The sequence below is a fragment of the Cardiocondyla obscurior genome, linkage group LG18 (genome assembly GCF_019399895.1).
Source record: "Cardiocondyla obscurior isolate alpha-2009 linkage group LG18, Cobs3.1, whole genome shotgun sequence".
Taxonomy (NCBI): Eukaryota; Metazoa; Arthropoda; class Insecta; order Hymenoptera; family Formicidae; genus Cardiocondyla; species Cardiocondyla obscurior.
This window is the reverse complement of record NC_091881.1, coordinates 4882086-4899849: the sequence shown is the minus strand read 5'-3', so window position 1 is coordinate 4899849 and position 17764 is coordinate 4882086. Positions and strand designations below refer to the sequence as shown.

General features: G+C 36.8%; 3 protein-coding genes across 4 annotated transcripts in view; 1 reads left to right on the top strand and 2 right to left on the bottom strand.

Annotated features, from left to right (window-relative positions):
- Positions 1–37: 37 nt before the first annotated feature.
- Positions 38–1426, top strand: Sys1 (Sys1 golgi trafficking protein). The gene is made up of 2 exons (XM_070668915.1): positions 38–443; positions 616–1426. The coding sequence occupies exon 2, from the start codon at positions 709–711 to the stop codon at positions 1189–1191; it is 483 nt and encodes a 160-aa protein (XP_070525016.1). The 5' UTR covers positions 38–443; positions 616–708; the 3' UTR covers positions 1192–1426.
- Positions 1427–1554: 128 nt separating this feature from the next.
- Nd-13a (NADH dehydrogenase (ubiquinone) 13 kDa A subunit) overlaps positions 1555–17764 on the bottom strand; it is a 39591-nt gene continuing 23381 nt past the window's right edge. The window contains exons 2-6 of one of the 2 annotated variants that reach the window (XM_070668916.1): positions 4863–5012; positions 3615–3840; positions 2179–2328; positions 1854–2030; positions 1555–1762 (exon numbers count right to left, since the gene is read on the bottom strand). In XM_070668916.1, the coding sequence (XP_070525017.1) occupies positions 1697–1762; positions 1854–2030; positions 2179–2319 (384 nt within the window). In that variant the 5' untranslated portion in view covers positions 2320–2328; positions 3615–3840; positions 4863–5012 and the 3' untranslated portion in view covers positions 1555–1696. Of the gene's footprint in view, positions 1763–1853; positions 2031–2178; positions 2423–3614; positions 3841–4862; positions 5013–17764 lie in introns of those variants that run through there. The other variant, XM_070668917.1, reaches the window with a different exon arrangement.
- LOC139109669 (somatostatin receptor type 2) overlaps positions 5025–17764 on the bottom strand; it is a 36172-nt gene continuing 23432 nt past the window's right edge. Inside the window, exon 2 of the mRNA XM_070668914.1 lies at positions 5025–7991. Within this exon, the coding sequence (XP_070525015.1) occupies positions 6693–7970 (1278 nt within the window). The 5' untranslated portion in view covers positions 7971–7991 and the 3' untranslated portion in view covers positions 5025–6692. The remainder of the gene's footprint in view (positions 7992–17764) is intronic.

Below are 17764 nucleotides of genomic sequence, written 5' to 3'. Positions count from 1 at the left end.
GGCGTCACGGATTTTACATCCAAAAATATCCGCCAGTCGCATTCATTGTAAACTCTGCCTAAAGCTGCTCCGGAGTTTTCTTTCCGCTAAACTGCTGAACGCGGACAACGCAGTCTGTGTTTGTAATTGTTCACAGCTGATTAGATGAAATAGCTAAGTGCAAACTGTGTCTGCGATTAAATGCATTTTTAACAAAGAAAAACCCTTTCTGCATCTTGTTTTGTTTTTTTTGGGGGGGGTTTTATTTTTTCTCGTTTATATTGAATGACAAAGAAGACACTTTATGGCTCGGAATAAATAAGACTGACAATGTCTTGCATCTTCAAACACTTGTATGATATAATCATACAGTGATTGTTTTTATGTTATATTTATGTTAAAACTATGTTTATATGGGTCTTCCTTTCGTTGACACACTAAATGCATATGGAAAAATTTTTTAGGTTTGTATTCTATTTTGACTTTTAAATTATGATGCAAGTATACACTTAGGGGGTAATGTTCCAGTCTGAAAATATATGTTGATATTATTTATAATATGTTGCTTAAAGCTACATCTTTAGTATTTTCTTTATTCTATTTTATTAATATATTTAATTTCTTTGTTACTTACAGATACTGGATCAAGACATCTGTTAAATAATAAAAATTAGTATGTACATTTTCAACCAATATTTTCCAAACAACTGCCACATTTAATGCAAAAAGATGAATAATCTTTCTGGACAATTTCGTAAAACAACATGGGATCCCATTCTCATAATTTCTCAAATAATTGCTGTACAGACGGTTATGTATCTTTGCCTGGGATTTTGGATTTGGATTGTTGCATCAATATTGGGATGGACAAAATCATTGGATTATGTGTTTCAATATAAAGAGATACACGTTCGTGACTTTGGAGGACAATTAGTTATTGTTATGTTTGTCTTAAATGCCTTTATTGGTGCATTTGCATTATGGTGGTTGGTGCAGAGAACAAAGTTATGCATGGACTTTGCCTGTACTGCCCATTGGATTCATTTGATTTGTTGTTGGATATACAATGGAACTTATCCAACATCTTTTAGTTGGTGGTGTTTAAATCTTGTGTCTTTAAGTATAATGTGTGTCTGTGGAGAATTTCTTTGTATGAGAACAGAACTGCAAGCTATACCTTTAAGTATGAATAGTCAAAAGACAGCTTTATGAAATGTAAACATAGATAAAATTTGTAAGTTGAAGAAAGAAAAACAAATCCTTTCAGTAAACATATTCTCATTATTTATGTTAAAATTTCTGTTATGACAAAAATAAAATTTGTTAAAGCTAATGTATTTAAAAAGTGGCTCTTGTACATAAGTGTAATCTCATTAAGATTAAGAATCGTTAATCGATTTTAATTATCTGATTTTGGGCTTCCAATAAATACAAATACAAACTGAAACATGTCTAAATATGTTTACTTTTAAATAACTTTGAGTTCAGTAAATATGTAGATTTAATTTATAATATATTAATTTATTAAATAATATTTTTCAAAAGAAATTTAGTGAACATGTAGTCTAATCTTGATATTCAGTAACATATTTATTATTTAAATGTTTATTTAAGTTACCCATTTATGTATTAGTTTTATTTTATATGTTCCAACAAATATACATTCTAAAATACATTTATAAGTTAATAATCATAACTACTTCTGTGCAATAATCAACTAATGATGATCATCTTTATAAAAACGCAAACCGCAATAACCACAAGCATGATTACCTGGTTTATCCTGCAAAGAAAAATTAATTAAATTAATATTTTAGTTAAAAATAAATTTTATTATTTTAATATTAACATGTAGACATTAATATATATCTTACCAGATTTATATAAACTTTAGGATGTCCAAGTGGACCACCACCGCCATCGCAAGCTACTATTCTTTCCTCTCTAGGGGCTGGTGGTACTTCGTCTATCAGTTTGATAGCCCAATTTTTATTGACTTCTTTCGGCCGATTTATAAATCTCACCAATCGATAATCGTCTTTTTCAAAAACCTGATAAAAAACGAAATAATTAAAAAACCAATAAATAAAAAAAATAAGTCAACGTGACAAAGTTGCAATTTACAGTACGTTTACAAGAACCTCATACATGTACAAAATTATTAATTAGAACTAAATATACTTGATAAATATGCCTTACTTGACCAGTATGAGTAACATTAGTATCTCCTTCATCTATGGTTGCATATGTGCGTTGTGCTATCCTGTCTAGCGTCGATATATTTCCTTTGTTCAATTTAGTAAATGACGCACATAAACTGTTCAGCTTTTTCGTTGCCATATTCGATATCTATTTGTTAATTATCAATAATTAATCTACGTTACGAGAAACGTTACAGCAGAGATCATTTAAACTGGGTTTACAATAAGTTTAGTAAGGGTTATCGCACACAAATTTTATGCGTTCAGTAAAGCAACCGCTCAGTGATCTCGGATGTCCGATTGGATTATTTATATCTGGATCTAAAAGAATACGTCAATCAGACACGAGAGCTCGCTGACTAGCTGCGCCACCGAACCCGCCCAATAAGAAGTCAAGCGGCCATTTTGAAACGTAGACGACGCTGTATATATTTTATATGGTTCAAATCAGTTTAATTTCGCAGGTTAAATCAGTGTAAATACTGTTGCGGACGAAATACTTTTGTGCGGTCACGATCCGAAGTGGAGAGCGACGTGTGCTGACGTGTGTGCGTTCATTTAACGAGTGGATTTCTGGAGTCACGATATTTGGGTGTCGAGATTTTATTAGTGTCGTCCGGTGACAATTAAATGTCAGGTGAAAATCAATCGCCTTCGCACAAATAAAACGGACGGTTTACAGCACAGCCGACGTTTTATTGAACCGAAATCATCACGAAGAATCACGAAAATAGATAAAGGAATGTGTCATTCGCCAGAAAAAGAATCACCTGTTGTTACATGCAGAGGAACGGCAATGTAAGTACGAGTAACGATGATCGTAAAATTAATTTCGTCAGAGTACATATCATATGTACAGTTTTAAAGTTCAACGCTGAATATCGGCAACATTTAACAAATTAACATATGCACAATTGGAATACTAAACATCACTATCCCGTAATCGCAGGATATATGCATATCCGCTACGCGTTTTGATTTTACAATTAATAATTGTCATAGAATTAAATCTCATATATTGTAAAATAATTAAAGTATGCAAGTTTTCCGATTAAATATTGATTATATATATTTTTTTTTCTTTTATTTAAATTATTTAAATATGAAAAATATGCAGTTGAAATGAGGCATTACTGTTTTCTCCGAGTAATCCATGCGATTATATCAGAATATAAATGAATAATAAATATAAATGTGAAACATAGGCGTTCACAGTTTGTCGATTAATGCATACATTATTTTGGCGTTTAAAATATGCAATAAACTGCTTATATTTAAGCTCTTTTTTAAATCAATGAGCTTAAATTTATATAGGGGCATTTGCATATTTAAAACATCTGACAAAAACATTGTCATTGTTATAATATTCGCGCCACCGGTCTTGCGGGTTTCGAATATTGTGCGATTATTTAGTGTAAACGATTTCTGTCCCACCTGGCTGTGATCCGAATCGATATTGGTTTTGAGTGATTTACACGAAAATGACAAGCTGATCAATAACGCATAGTGCAATTATGATAGCTCTGTGGCGGAATTATACACGCGCCACGTGATACTCTCTCGCTTGAGGCTCGAGGCTCTCGAGGCTTGAGGCTTGAGGCATGAGGGTAACCGCAATCATTGACAGATCAAACAAATAGCTGTATAGAACGGGTCCTGCCTGCAAGCAAAAGGGATAGAACGTAATCGAAGCATAAATACACCGTTCAGCAATCAGCATGCACATTCTCCGAATGACGCGTTTAATAATTCGACGGCTCCGACGTTCTCAAATCGTGCAAACTGCGTACTGCAGCCACTACGAGTTTAATTGCTTCTGGACAAGCGTGTGTAATATAAATGAGCTAAATTATGGACCTACATATATATATATATACATATGTAGAAAGTTCGGTAAAGATAACGTTTCTTATTAAAAAATATTGTATTTTTATTTTTAATTATTATCTATAGCGATTGGTAAAAATCACCTTTCTTCACTGGAACGAAAGAACATCGGGTCACTTCCATAAATTCTATCTTTAGCATACCGTATTTTTATTATAAAAAGAATTTTTTTCTTAGAAACGGAGAAATGACAATCGTAGCAATTATCGCTCGTCTTAGCTATTTCCGGAGTGCTTTCGCAATATCTTCTGCATTTGCCTTTCCATTTGAGAAGATTATAGATTTGTGCGACGACATTTATATCTCATGCTAGCACCGGTCGCTTCCGGTAATGTGTGAAATCTGGTCGCCTGATGTATAAAAACGATGTAAAAATCGTTAAAAAAAATATTATATCCCAATTTTATTATCAACATGTCTCGCCAAAAAAGAAAAAAACAAAGACAGAAAAGTGATTTATCGTATTAACAAAACAAAGCTTAGATTCAACTTTATATTTAAATTATTATTGATGTGTAAAAATATCAGAAAACGTATTATTGATACTGTCATAATGAAAATGATGTTTATAACCATTTTTACTGTATAGTTATTCTTGTAAGATCTTCAGCTTTCAGAAGGTTTAATAAAACTTGTTTGTTATTTAAAGCCGCACATTATGACATGGAGGCGGACATGCTATTTTTAAATTGCTACTGCGTTTTTAAAAGAGATATAAAAGAGGTGGCCATTAAAATGTACACGAGAGAAGCAATACAGGAAACGAATCAGGGAACGTGGAAATCGTTAGCTTACGTTTTAATCTGCTGGCTGCAATCTATTATTTTACTGGAAGCAATTGTATCGTCATACTACATGTAAAATTAGCCAATTTGTCAATCTAGCGTGTCAACAGCACATCGGGACCATTATAGAGAATCTTGAATTCTATCTGCGCCTGAAAATCTAAGACAAGTAAACATTGAAAATGCAAGTTTATTTAAATTTTCTTTTTTTTATACATTTTTATATTATACTAGTTAATGAACATATAACTTATTATTTATATATTACATGATGTGATAAATTGGGACATAAATCCCGCCTAATCTTCTCTCGGGACGGCTCTAATAAGAGTCGAAAATTAAAATGTCCCACAAAACTTGGGACGGTTGGTCATTGCTTAAAATCTACGAGCATACATCGGTAATAACGGTCGACATATTGACACCACACATTCTGATCAAGTCTTCTGATCAAGTATTCGTTGATTACACACGTATAAGACATCACATATAAAACATACAGAGTTGCATCTTCGAATGTTAGAATATTTGAACTTGATAGTTGACATATTAGATAATAATATGTAACAATGTAACGTAAAAAAAAATTGTAAATTATTTTATATACGTGAAATATTTCATGCAAATAATAAAAGAATTTCAGCTTAATTTCTTCATCATGTAGAATTAGATATTGCGTTACAACGTATGCAGTGCGTTGCAATATTATGTTACACCGTAGTGCTCAACAAAGGTTTCGTTTACTAAATTAATGTTCAACAGTAAATTAAAATCTTTATTGCACGTAAACCTACGAACCACATAAGAAAGACGTCTTATAATAAACAATACAACGAGAGAAGGAGTGAGTTGGCGAAATCATAAGGAAATTTACTTTCAAGTTTTTTCGACGAGAAACAGAAAATTATATTACACATTACTTTTAGTTGATAATCGATTTTGGAAACGTCACATCAGTGAAATACCATTGGAAAACATGTTATCACGTACTGTTATTAAAGATAAAAAAAAAAGATGCGGATTTCAAGAGAATCACGTTATTTTTCTTCCGGGAAAATAAGTAATTGAATAAAGGAAAATTGCTAGACTTTAAAGCGTTAAACCGAAAGAGAAATTGTACTTGACAAATTTTACAGTACTTTGAATGTTTTGTTTCGTAATTATTCGCATCTTTACCTTGTCATACTGCTGTGTGCGTAATAAATCAATTCCTATACCTTTGGCACGATTCGTTAATAAAATGCTTTTTTAACTGACACTTGAGTCTTATTTGGCAAAGGTTTAATTACTAATAAAATCTCGTGATTATAATAAATATTAATAATTTGTTAATGATACTGAACCAATGTTCGATAACAAATATTCTGGCTACTATATAATTCAAGTTTCACCGTCATTTACACGTACACGCGCGCAACATGCACACACAACGTCGTTTTAAAAAAGTAGGGATAACAATCGCAAATAGAAACATTTTTCGTCCACATCCATAGACTAATAATCAAGCGTATGTTGCTCTCGACCCTTACAGCGAATATTTAAAAATGTCGAAAGTCAACAATCTCGGCGGCACCAATCTTGTGAAGTTACTTAGTCGTTCGTTGAAATAAGAAGATTGTTTATCACGAGCTTTTATATTCAGTCCAGTAATGTTTGTTTGTTCAACAAAGTACTCGAGCTAGTAGCAGAGAGACAAACGACTTGCTCTCTCTTTCAGAAGTTTAGTATCAGTATCTCTGTATTTTAATCGACAACGCGAAAAAGAATTTTTATGCCGAGGAGATTCATACTCCCTCGATCTCCGCGCCTTTCGATAGCGCGCTAGTTTTAACAAGAGTATCTAAACTTGCGTCGACATGGTCAGCTGCATGCCGTTCTTAGTTAAATCTTTTTCCCTCTGTAGTAAATCTCTGGGCTCGCTGACGTCGCGGTCCAACATATTGATCATGATGTTCGACCGCGACGTCATAGTCAGCGCGGTGGTAGAAGTCTTGCTATAAAGCAACCCTCTTTCCGCATCCTCGTCGTCGAGATCTAATTTGGATTGTCCGAAAGTGATGCGGTTAGATTGCATTTTGTCAACGTTAGCCCTATTTTTTCTCGGAAATACACTATTCTCATTGGTGAGCAATGCGTTTACGTCCCTACTCGTCAAACAAGTACAAGCCTTTAAGAAGCTCTTCTTAAAGTTGTCGCTCAGAAAAGCGTACAGTATCGGATTAACCGCACTGTTACTGTAACTGAGAAAACCGGCGAGGAGAAAACTTGTAATGCTCAGTTTGGTCTGACATTGCCTCGGCGGAGTAAATATTAAAGCAAGCTGGGTTACCCAGTAGGGTAGCCAGCAAATTATATACACGGTGATCACTGTCAAGACCATCCTGGTGACCTTTCGATGCGATCGTTTCTTTTCTTTTGATTTACTCTTCGGGCCTACCGTTCGTAACTTTTTAATCACCAGAAAGTAAAAGATCATTATAAATATCAACGGAAGAACGAAGCCTAGGACAAAGTTGTAAAGAATAAACGCGGTTTGGCCACCGCGGTCGTTCGGCCAAAAAATATTACAACTAACGGCGCCATTATGATATTCCATAATATCCGCATAAAGAAAGACAGGTATCATAAAGAGAGCACTAGCGGTCCAGGCGGTACACGAAACTATCTTAGATATGAGAGGCGTACGTTTTTTAGGAGCTGAGATCGGGTGGCATACAGCGATATACCGATCGGCGCTCAAAATAAATAGAAATATACTACTAGTAAATTGATTAATACTCGTTGTGGTCATGTATACTTTGCACATGAATTTGCCGAAAATCCAGCTGCGTAAGTTCATCGTTGTTACTAAAAACGGTATGCCGATTAAAAAGCACTCGTCTGCGAATGCTAAATTAACAATATACATGTTCGTCACGGTTTGCATTTTTGAAAAACGTAAAACGACATAAATTACTAGAGTGTTGCCAAGAATTCCAACGATGCACACGAGCGAATAAAGGATCTGATTGATCAACCCGATAATCGACAGGTCGACGTCACAGTTCATAACCGTGTTGTTCATTAAGTCATTGAGAGTTATATTATCGTAATCCATTATATTCATCGTTGTATCCATTACGACGTAAAGGAGTAGAATCTGAAACATGAACAATCAGTAAATTAGCGAACATACGTGACGCAATTTGTAACAGCATGCTATGGCGCTTGCGATAATGCGGCGTTTCAAGAATATTTAAAAGCGTTTCGCTCGCGGAGGCCGTCGCGTATCTCGACAATGGCTTGGAGAATTTTATCGACCAGAGTGAAACTGAGGAAGCAAGGAGAAAAGGGACTTTTGAGTCCGAGTGTGTTGATCCATGAAAACCTCTCCCACAACTGCTTGAAAGCTGCACTCGGTACGGTAAACCGCAGGTCAAGCTGCACAGGAGTAGAAGGTATGGTGTTGACAAGTCGGACAAACGATTTTCGACACGGGAAACTTGAAGCTTTATAGAGACAAGAATGCCGAGTGTTTAAGCATAAAACGGCACGTTATATAAAACCTCGCGACACTCGAACTTCCTCTCCGGTAGCGAACAATTAAATGCTTGCCCATAGGGATCGAAGAAATTAAAAGTATTAACGCGCTGGTAATTAATCAAGTATATTCTTTTCAAACTAATTAACCGACCTCTTCAAAAGGAAACTATACATCTGGTATTAATAAAGTTACTTTAATAGTAGCATTAAACCGCCGCAGAATAAGCTTTTAACGAATTTATTCGTGTTTTCGACGGGTTTATTTAAGGAAAGATGAACAAGATTTCAAATAGCTACTGGAATTAATCGTCAAGTAAAACGGAAATTTTTTTCCACCGTAAAAATAGTTTTTAAAGTTACACGAATAGAGAGCACTTTATCTTTGAAATAGGACACGAGCCAGCCGCGAAATAGTGATCAAAAAGTATTCACATCACGATTTATTCTGCGAGAATATAAATCTGAACTATTCTCTCTCTTTTTTTTTTCTCTCTCTCTTTTTAGCCCCTTCGAAAAATGGTTCGGTAAAATTTACGAGTTTCCAAAGTTTTGAATGCCACGGGTTATCAGATTGACCTAATCGATTTGTTGTAAACATCGCTTAGGATATGTCGCATATTATATGTCGTTTTATTGACGGTGCGGTTATTAAAATTAGGTGCTACGAATATTGAGGTAAACGTGCATGATGGATGCATATGTACGCTTTGTTGTAGATTGAGGATAAATCCTCTAATGTGGAGGGTTGCACGCGCGCATACGATTAGGATTATTATATGCACACACGGGCAACAACTCAAACGGGGATTTAGTTAGAGAAAGTTCTTCCTTTGTACTGTAATAAATTTCGACCGATGTTTGACACGTATAACATTTACTAAAGTACAATACTTTGATTACTGTTCTCGTGGATTTTTTTTTTCTCACGTTTCTATTTCGCTTCGTCAGAAAGTATGAATACCGTTGACAAAATAATAAATTACTTTTGCAATGTGGATTTTTTTTTCTTTTTTTTTTTCTTTTACAAACCAGTTATTTCGTATACTTTTAAAGAAACATATATATTTATTTGAGAAATTGCGAGCTTTCTCACTTTAGTTTTCTCCACTCATCGGCAAGTCATATTTTAGGCAAATATTCCAAATATACGAAATAAAATCTAAAATGAGAGCAGAAACTAAATTAATGTAGTCAAATATATATTAATTTCATGCATGTGGCCATGCAATTCGTATCGTTAAGATATGTAAATTTCTTGACGAAACTTTATTTATTGACTCGTAGCACAATGGAACTCGAGAAGGGACTAACTTTTTCATTAAAATTTCGAATTTCGATTAAAGTTTCCATAATTGCTCATCCCGCTCTTTCGGTAGCAGAAAAAAAAGTAGCATATTTGCGATCAAGGGTTGACGTAGAACTAATTGGTTTTTTTTAATATCTTCAAAGCTAAAGACAATTCTGCCCATTTTCGATTTAAAATTAGCTCGATCGGATATCACTTACGTAACCGCTTACTGGATTTCGTATTAGATATTAGGCGTTCACACAATTATCTATCGACCGCGTGATAACTAAACATTTGATTGTTGGGCGATCTAATCACTGCGGTCGAGTCAGCTTTGATATGTACTTTATCGGGCATAAAGCATGAATTTTTTCAGCTTTTACCTACTTTTAATCAATTATTTGCTGCACGAGAAAGAGAGAGAGAATCATGGAAGTGAGGCATATATGGATACATAAAAGCAGCAAATTGCTTTTAGTTACTGCTTTCGCGTTCGCGCCTCTATGTACCAATGACGCAAGCGATATTACGCCGGTTAAAATCGCACTAGCAGCGGTCGAAGGAAAAATAAAAAAAATAAAAAAAATAAAAAATAAAAAAAGAAGATCCTCTGATAATGCAGGTATTGACGTAGTGAACTGATTGTCAGACATGATAAAAAACGGGGAGAGAAAGAGAGAGAGAGAGAGAAAACGTATTTTAAGAATTTCATTTCGATGGTGTCGTGGATCGCAAATGTTTGTTCAATTTCGGTTGGTGAGCTCGGCAAACACATCCCGACTGTTTTTCGTGGACGCTTTCAAGGAAAGAAGGACGTGATGAACACGAGAAAAATGCGAAAGACCCAGGCACCTGGCCGGGCGATAGCAGGTACAGTAACAGAACCACGTATACTACGTACAGGGTGGAATGACAGAGAACAGGACAAGAGGTGTATGATACATAGCTGTAGAAACTAATATACCTCCTTACTCGGATATCAACAGTGAAAGGAGGAACTCAATCAAGCGCACGTGCAATATATCTCACAGTCGGCGTATTATTCCCTTGACGCGACTAAGAGATAGACTATCTCGAGCAGGACATACACTTTCTTATGTAATTAATTGTAAATGAGAGAGCTGCATATATACCCAGACAGACGCGCCGAAATAAGATGGAATGACGTATCTATTATTCCGCTAATATTCGAATAACCGCGTCGTTACACATGGCACATCGCGAGTATCGTCACGACGCACGAACGCATTGATTTGAATTTATTCGCAATTACATACGTTAATATCATTAGCTCATTGAAGCGCCACCGAAAATTTTCTATATATAAATAATCATGTATGTTAACACATGATTGATATACTAATTGTTTTGCCGCGCATCGCACCGAAATTACAATTCTACGGGGAGTTGAAACGCAAAATGCAGAATTAGCAAATTGTCGTATTAGCTGCAACAAGTTATCTGCGTTACGCCGAGTGATATCACGTCCATTTGCACTTTGAGCGAGAACTCCATATGTTTGATACGTAACCGAATTTACGTTTGAGGTTTGCATTTTCGAGGGGTACCTACGCCCGCGTTTGGGAAAATTTTCACAGAGTTGCGAAACGTTGATTTATGTTAAATAACAAATAACGCCCTGCGATAAATGCCGTTCGAGAGTCATCGTCGCCGTCGACGTCGACGTCGTCGTCGCATCGGGCTAAGACACGGACGCAATGAATAAAAGAGGAGAGGAAAATTAATGATTCTTCTCTACGTGCAAACTCGATCGACGCTAAGCTTAGGGAAACAAATCACGGACAAACATCCAAAGTATTGCAGCGTTACTGCGAATAATGTAATTTTTAACGCAACTAGAACGTGTCATGATTCAGTTAATTCGATTAATCTTCTCTTCAAACGATATGGGCGCCCACTTGGCTTAACACTTGTCTTAACATTTAACTCAGCGCAAACGTTAATTCCTGACTCTGTTTTATTTCGCTGCGGTATTCATCGCGTGCATATGTATTCTGTTTAGGATACTTTGTGAAGTAACGGAGAACACCCGCCTTTACCCTGTCATCAGCTCCATGTTTATATTGCAGAGAAGGGTACGATCGTGTGAGAAGGTTGGGATCATGCACGTCAAAGCTGTTAGGAACGTACAAAGTAACCAAAATAAACCGTCTCTCCCTCTCTCTCGCGCGTTCAGTTAAGAGCGACAATAAGGAGCCTCCAAAAATCAAAGCTTAGGAAATATTAATTTTCTCATCCTTCGAAAAGGGAAGCCTCGCAGGCAACGAGGAGACGCCTGGTCACATCACGTTGACGCGATCAATTTATTGGAAATAATCTGGTGTTGCTAGGTAATTACGTCAAAATGCGAGTTACTTTCGCAGAAAAAAAAAGGGCTAACGACGGAGGCAGGGGTGTCTACTCTGAGCTTATTAAATTCCAAGGTACTCTTCCGCTATTCACTCGCCGTTGTTTTCCACGCCTTTATGTATTCTGTGCTGTTAATAAACCTTCCCCTTTACACTTCCACTTAGCGTCCGCCTCCGTCGTCGCAGCCGTACAGTTTCTTGAGATGCGAACGTATGCCGCTTCTCGAGATTGCGGAAATTGCCGCGAAGAATATCCGAGAAGCGATTTAATTAATTCCGGACCCTTTAGTTTTAAGAAATAAAATACATTCGAAGGAACTAAAAATCAGACGGGGCCGGCGAGAATAAACGCGGGCGTGGAAAAAAAAAAAAAAAAAAAGGGAGGGGAAGAAAATTCTTTTTGAGACTTTCACGTGGTTTTTACTCGCATAATTACGGTAAAGTCTTCCTAACGAGTTATTCTGAATGGATTGGATAGTAAGGCGATTTGAAAAGAAAGAAGGAACATCGCGAGAAATAAAATGTACAAAAACGCCGCTATGGGTTAAGAAAAATAGTAAAACTGCGATCGACGTTGCGTTCTTCTCAAGTTTTCTCATAATTATGAATATTCGTGTTAAATAATACGAGATCGATTTTTTTCATCTTTTAAATAAACAAATCGTTATCGTCTTTTTTTCCGGAGGTGTTCCTTCGTTCTCTCATGCGTGTGGTAACACATGGTGCGTCAACGTGCAGGCATTTCGTGACAGGATATTCATAGGAAAGTCGATGCGAACTGATGATTAATGGAACAGTGGGAATTCGATTTCGCCGAAAGGTAGACATGCCAGAAATCGCCTGCATACGCTATATTGTTATGTAAGTTTGATCATTGAGTTCACTTATTTCCCGTTCAAGTTTTTACAAAAGGAAAAAAAAGAAAAGAAAAAAAAACAGGGAAAAAAGAAACTTAATTTCCCCTCGGTAAAATTTTGTCGCTTTATTTCTAAAATATTGTTAAAAATTGGATTCATCGCGTTCGAAAAGAAAATCTCTCTCTCTCTCTCTCTCTCCTCTTTTCTTTTTAAATTGCTATTAAAAAAATGTTATATTTTTAGAAAACCTTTTCCTTTATTATTTCCCTTGTTCACTTTCCTAGAAGGCTGTTCCGAAATGTTAATTTTATTTTCTCTTTCGACTAACACGGGAATCGTATCATAATTATACATAACGAAAGAGCAAACAAAGCCGCAACTGACAGTTAACATTTGACAAGGATCGCATCTCTAGTTTATGATTAATGGTGGATTCAGATTGCGTCCGACGTCCGACGTTCGATGTACGAGCGATATCCGATATCCGACGGGAAAATTTGTTTTGTGAGAACAAAAATATCGCCAAATAGGATCCTACAACGGAAATTCTCCTCTGTCCGATATCGGGCGCTCGTTCATCAGTCTGTGCATTAGCAGGACAGCGTGAATTGTAACAATGTCTGCGACGTGACATAAACACATCCGATTCGAAATTGCGACGTGACGTAAAACGGCTCGGCGCGATATGCCTACAAATTATTGAGCTAACTGCTCACTGCGTAATAAAAACGAGTCGCAGTGTATGCCCGCTTGATTCGAATTCTCTCCGACTTTCCCTCCTTCGAGTGCAAAGTTTTTAAGACACCCTCGCGAATCTCTCGGCGCAAGCTATAAACGAAGGGAGCGAGTATCTTCTTAAGTTTAACGGACTTCCTCGCGAAAATTAATATTACAACTTTACCGAGAACGAATGCGCGCGATTTCTTTTCATAACTTCTATATGTCTAGGCGTATTGTACTTATTAGAAAACTTGTGTATCGCCAGCAAAAAGCTTTCTTGAAAACGCACCGTTGAAAACTCGCTGCTGCTGACGAATTAATGCAGCGATATATAGCTCGAGTTTTCGCAATTTTATTACTCTGCCTAGATTGCCTCGTATTATTAGAAATAATAGCTAATATTATTATAAAAACCTGATAACTCCCTTTGATGGAAAAAGATTGTTCCGTTTGATATCGCAGTCTATAGAGATTGACGAGATTTAATCAATAAAATCACAGTGTTCGATTCGAAAATAGTTTTTAGGACACCGGCGAGGTTTCTCTTCAGCTAAACTTTTCCGCGTTATTATCGAGCCATGCTCCAAACAAATTCCACCAATTTTCTGTCGAAAATAGATCGCTCCTCGGAACGCAATCCTCTTTGGGACTGATAATATTGTTTTATCGCCGGCGACGTCGACGTCGCCGTGATGGTTGTAATGTTTGGAAGCTTTTAAAGTGTCAAGCGATGATAAGAAAACTATCGCGAGGCAAGTTAAGCGCGAGCGGGAGACACTGTACTCAAGCTCGTACAAAATTTGCTGGAAGAAGAGTTACGATAAGCGGCGTATCGACAAGAAGAGAGTGAGCCGCGTCGGAATTTCGCGAGGACGATTGTTCCCGCGTGAATTTCCGCGAGCGAACAATCCAGGAATAGAATTTAGTGCAACCACGTTTGCGCTTCTATAGCTCCTCGGACGGTAGTAAGCCGGTTTACGATTATTACTGGATTATACGTAAACGCATTTTGCATACGATCGCACATGTCGCATTTGTACACAACTTGCGCCGGTATGTGCACCTTCCCACAAACCCTCTCGCGGCCCGACTTCCTTGTGTTCAACGATACTACTTAAGCTCCGCTACGTAAGCTCCGCTACGTAAGCAATTAAAAGTAACAGCAAAGAGTAGTACGGATTATCTATCTGGAATGCGTCTTGTACGATAAATCTGTCGATTAAAATAATTATCCGATAAGTCGAAAACAAGATGGAACGTTAAGTGACATCATTAGCACGTACGCTTGTTAATTACGCAATAAAATGTAAATGCAATATGCGCTTTTTTTACTTTTAAATCTAAAAAAAATTTTGGCGGAAGATGGTTTCGTTATTGTAAAAAGAAAGAGGACATATACGTTTCGTTAATAGATTTATAAATATTCTAGGGGAATTATATATGATAGTTTTTCGACGTTGGGCCGACGTTGAAGTTCCGTCGCAGAACGATATTCCGCAATTTTGCAATACGGTCTGATATACGGGATTACTTTGCGCAGGCCGCAGAGGTGCGACGCAATGGCATCGATTTATCCTCGATAGTTCGGCCTACAGTCGTCAGTCGATTCAAGGGAAGAACGAAGCGAGAACGAAGAGGAGAAGCCCTATCTCTATCATTTTATTGCCTCTATTCGCGATAGTAACAGGATCGATTTGAAATTTCTCCTAACCGGGTTAACTTAATCGTCGTAGATTTGAGAGCTGCGGCTAGCTGAATTTACGCGGCGCAGCTTTAAGAGCCTCGTAAATGCGAGCGGAATCTCGGACTAAGATACACGATTTGCTGCGATTTCGATAACCGAAGTATATCCGAGTGGAACACATCTGATAATACGAGACATTTTTCGGGCGTAACAGAAATGTCATTTCTCCCAGTGGGGGAGTATATAAAAAGAAACGAGACGATCGAAAAAGCGGGAGATACGAGAAAAAGGTATGATGTTCTCTTTAGATTTTTTTTTTCTTTTTTTCTTTACCCCCTCGTCGAAACTCGCCCAGGGAAGAGAGAAACACGCGATACAGCTCGTCAGAGATTAAAAGCGCTTATCGAGAGGGTGTTGTTTGCAGTTGCGAACATGCGCTTGCAATTTTGACCTACATTTTCAGTTTCGTGGTTGTTAATACCACTGGATACATCTTTACCAAAATAAACACGTGTAAATATCATCATCTTGTGCGAGATTGTCCGTGTAAAGATAAAATACTTTTATCCGTGTACGTGCGCGATACACACATCCGTACATACGCGCGGGATTTAATTGAGAACACAAATGCTGTTTAATCCTTAATAAAATAATTTAGTGTACCTCTGTACAAAATATTAATAACATTTCGCCATCGGGATCTTGTTACTCTTCCTAAATTGGTTATTCGATTACGTAGTATATACTTTCGAGATCAACCTTTTTCGGCGCAACGCCAATTCTTTTCCCATTATTATTATTTTTCAAAAATCTTTAATTGCCCTTCTGAATTTATTCGAAAAAAATATTACCTTAATCATTACGTGAATCTTCCGTAAAGTTTTTATCCATTCTTTATTTTTCGTCATAAATGTAAAAGTGCCATTTCGTAAGAGAGCGACGTTAAACTCGGTCGCGGTGGCGAAAATGCGTGAGGTTCAGCTTTAATAGATGAGGGTAGAATCGTATGCGGACACTCGAACACGACGGCATTGCGTCGTTTTATGTGACAAAAGCGATGGGTCCTGTGACAATTGTCGAAGGACAGTGCGACGAAAAATGGCGAGAAAAAAAAGGAAGAAAAAAAGAAATAAAAAAAAAAATAAATAAATAAAAACAACAAATAGAGAACAACGTTTTCGGGTGTAATCAAGGGGCGAGACCCTTGGAAAGGGCGAGGTACGGAAATAAGATCGTAAAGTTGCTAATCTAAGTGGGTGAACGTGTGACGTATCCCGCGAGGGTACGCCGGAGAAGTTTTGGGGCGGCATGCCCGTTGAAAGGTAGCGGATGTAACTGATAACCGGGAGGATATTGCTCGACCGAGAACAATATTGCACGTGAGAATAATAACAAAACGGGACGAGACTTCGGTTCATTCTACGCGCGACTACGTACGCGCTCGTTTGCTCTCGTGTCCGTCAGACCGTGTGCAGACTCTTTGTTACGAGTATCGATGCATATGCATGCGCCGGAGCTGTCAGGGCCATTCTTCCTAGGTAATTGATTTACGAATGCGCAACCGGCTCGCCGCGTGTCTTCCCAAAGAAAAGCAACCGGACTAAAGCAGCGCGACAGCGCGCGACGCCGAGAGAAACGAGACGCATAACGCGCGCACTAACGTTTGCACCGCACGTCGTCATTCGTATTAATGATCTTAAGTATTGCTAATATCGTTTCGCATACGGTATAAGTGGCGGGACTAATGTGTTTGTATATGTGTAATTGAATCAAATTACAAATCCATTTCAATTACGAGATGAAGGGAAACTGATGATTGAAAATGAGTGATTCGCTGGTAATTATTTCAATGCGCAAGAGATGTGATCTTTTTCATATAAATTTGTTTATGAGCTGCATCTGAAACACTCTCTTTGATTAAATTAAATTCGATGAAACTTGAGCTAATTTTTTTTTTTTTTTTTTTTTTTTTTAATTAATATAGGTACGCGTACGTCGTTCGTTATTTTATTTTTTCCTACGCATGCAATTTATTCTTGTATATTCTTAGCGATGCACTTGTTGTCTCAAACCATGTATACTTTTTTTTTGTTTTTAATATACTTTGCTATCAGCTAAAAAATGTTTTATTTGAACAGCGATGAAAATACAGTATCTGCAATATTTGATTTAAATCAATATTTCCAATGTTTTCTAGCATTGAGAAAAATTCACGGCGTGCCTCACATACATTTTACGTATTTTCAATTCGAGAAAACATCACAATCAGTATGTAGGTAAACTGTATTGCTGCCTATACATATATAACTTATACGTTATATGTCTATTGTAACAAAACCGCTTACAAATTTTGCACATATCGGAACTGTTTTCCCGGATCAAGCTTATCAAAAATTAAAATTTGCATTGCTCTTAAAATTATATTTTTTAATTTAAAATTAGATTCTTGAAATTATATTTAAATGCTAAAAA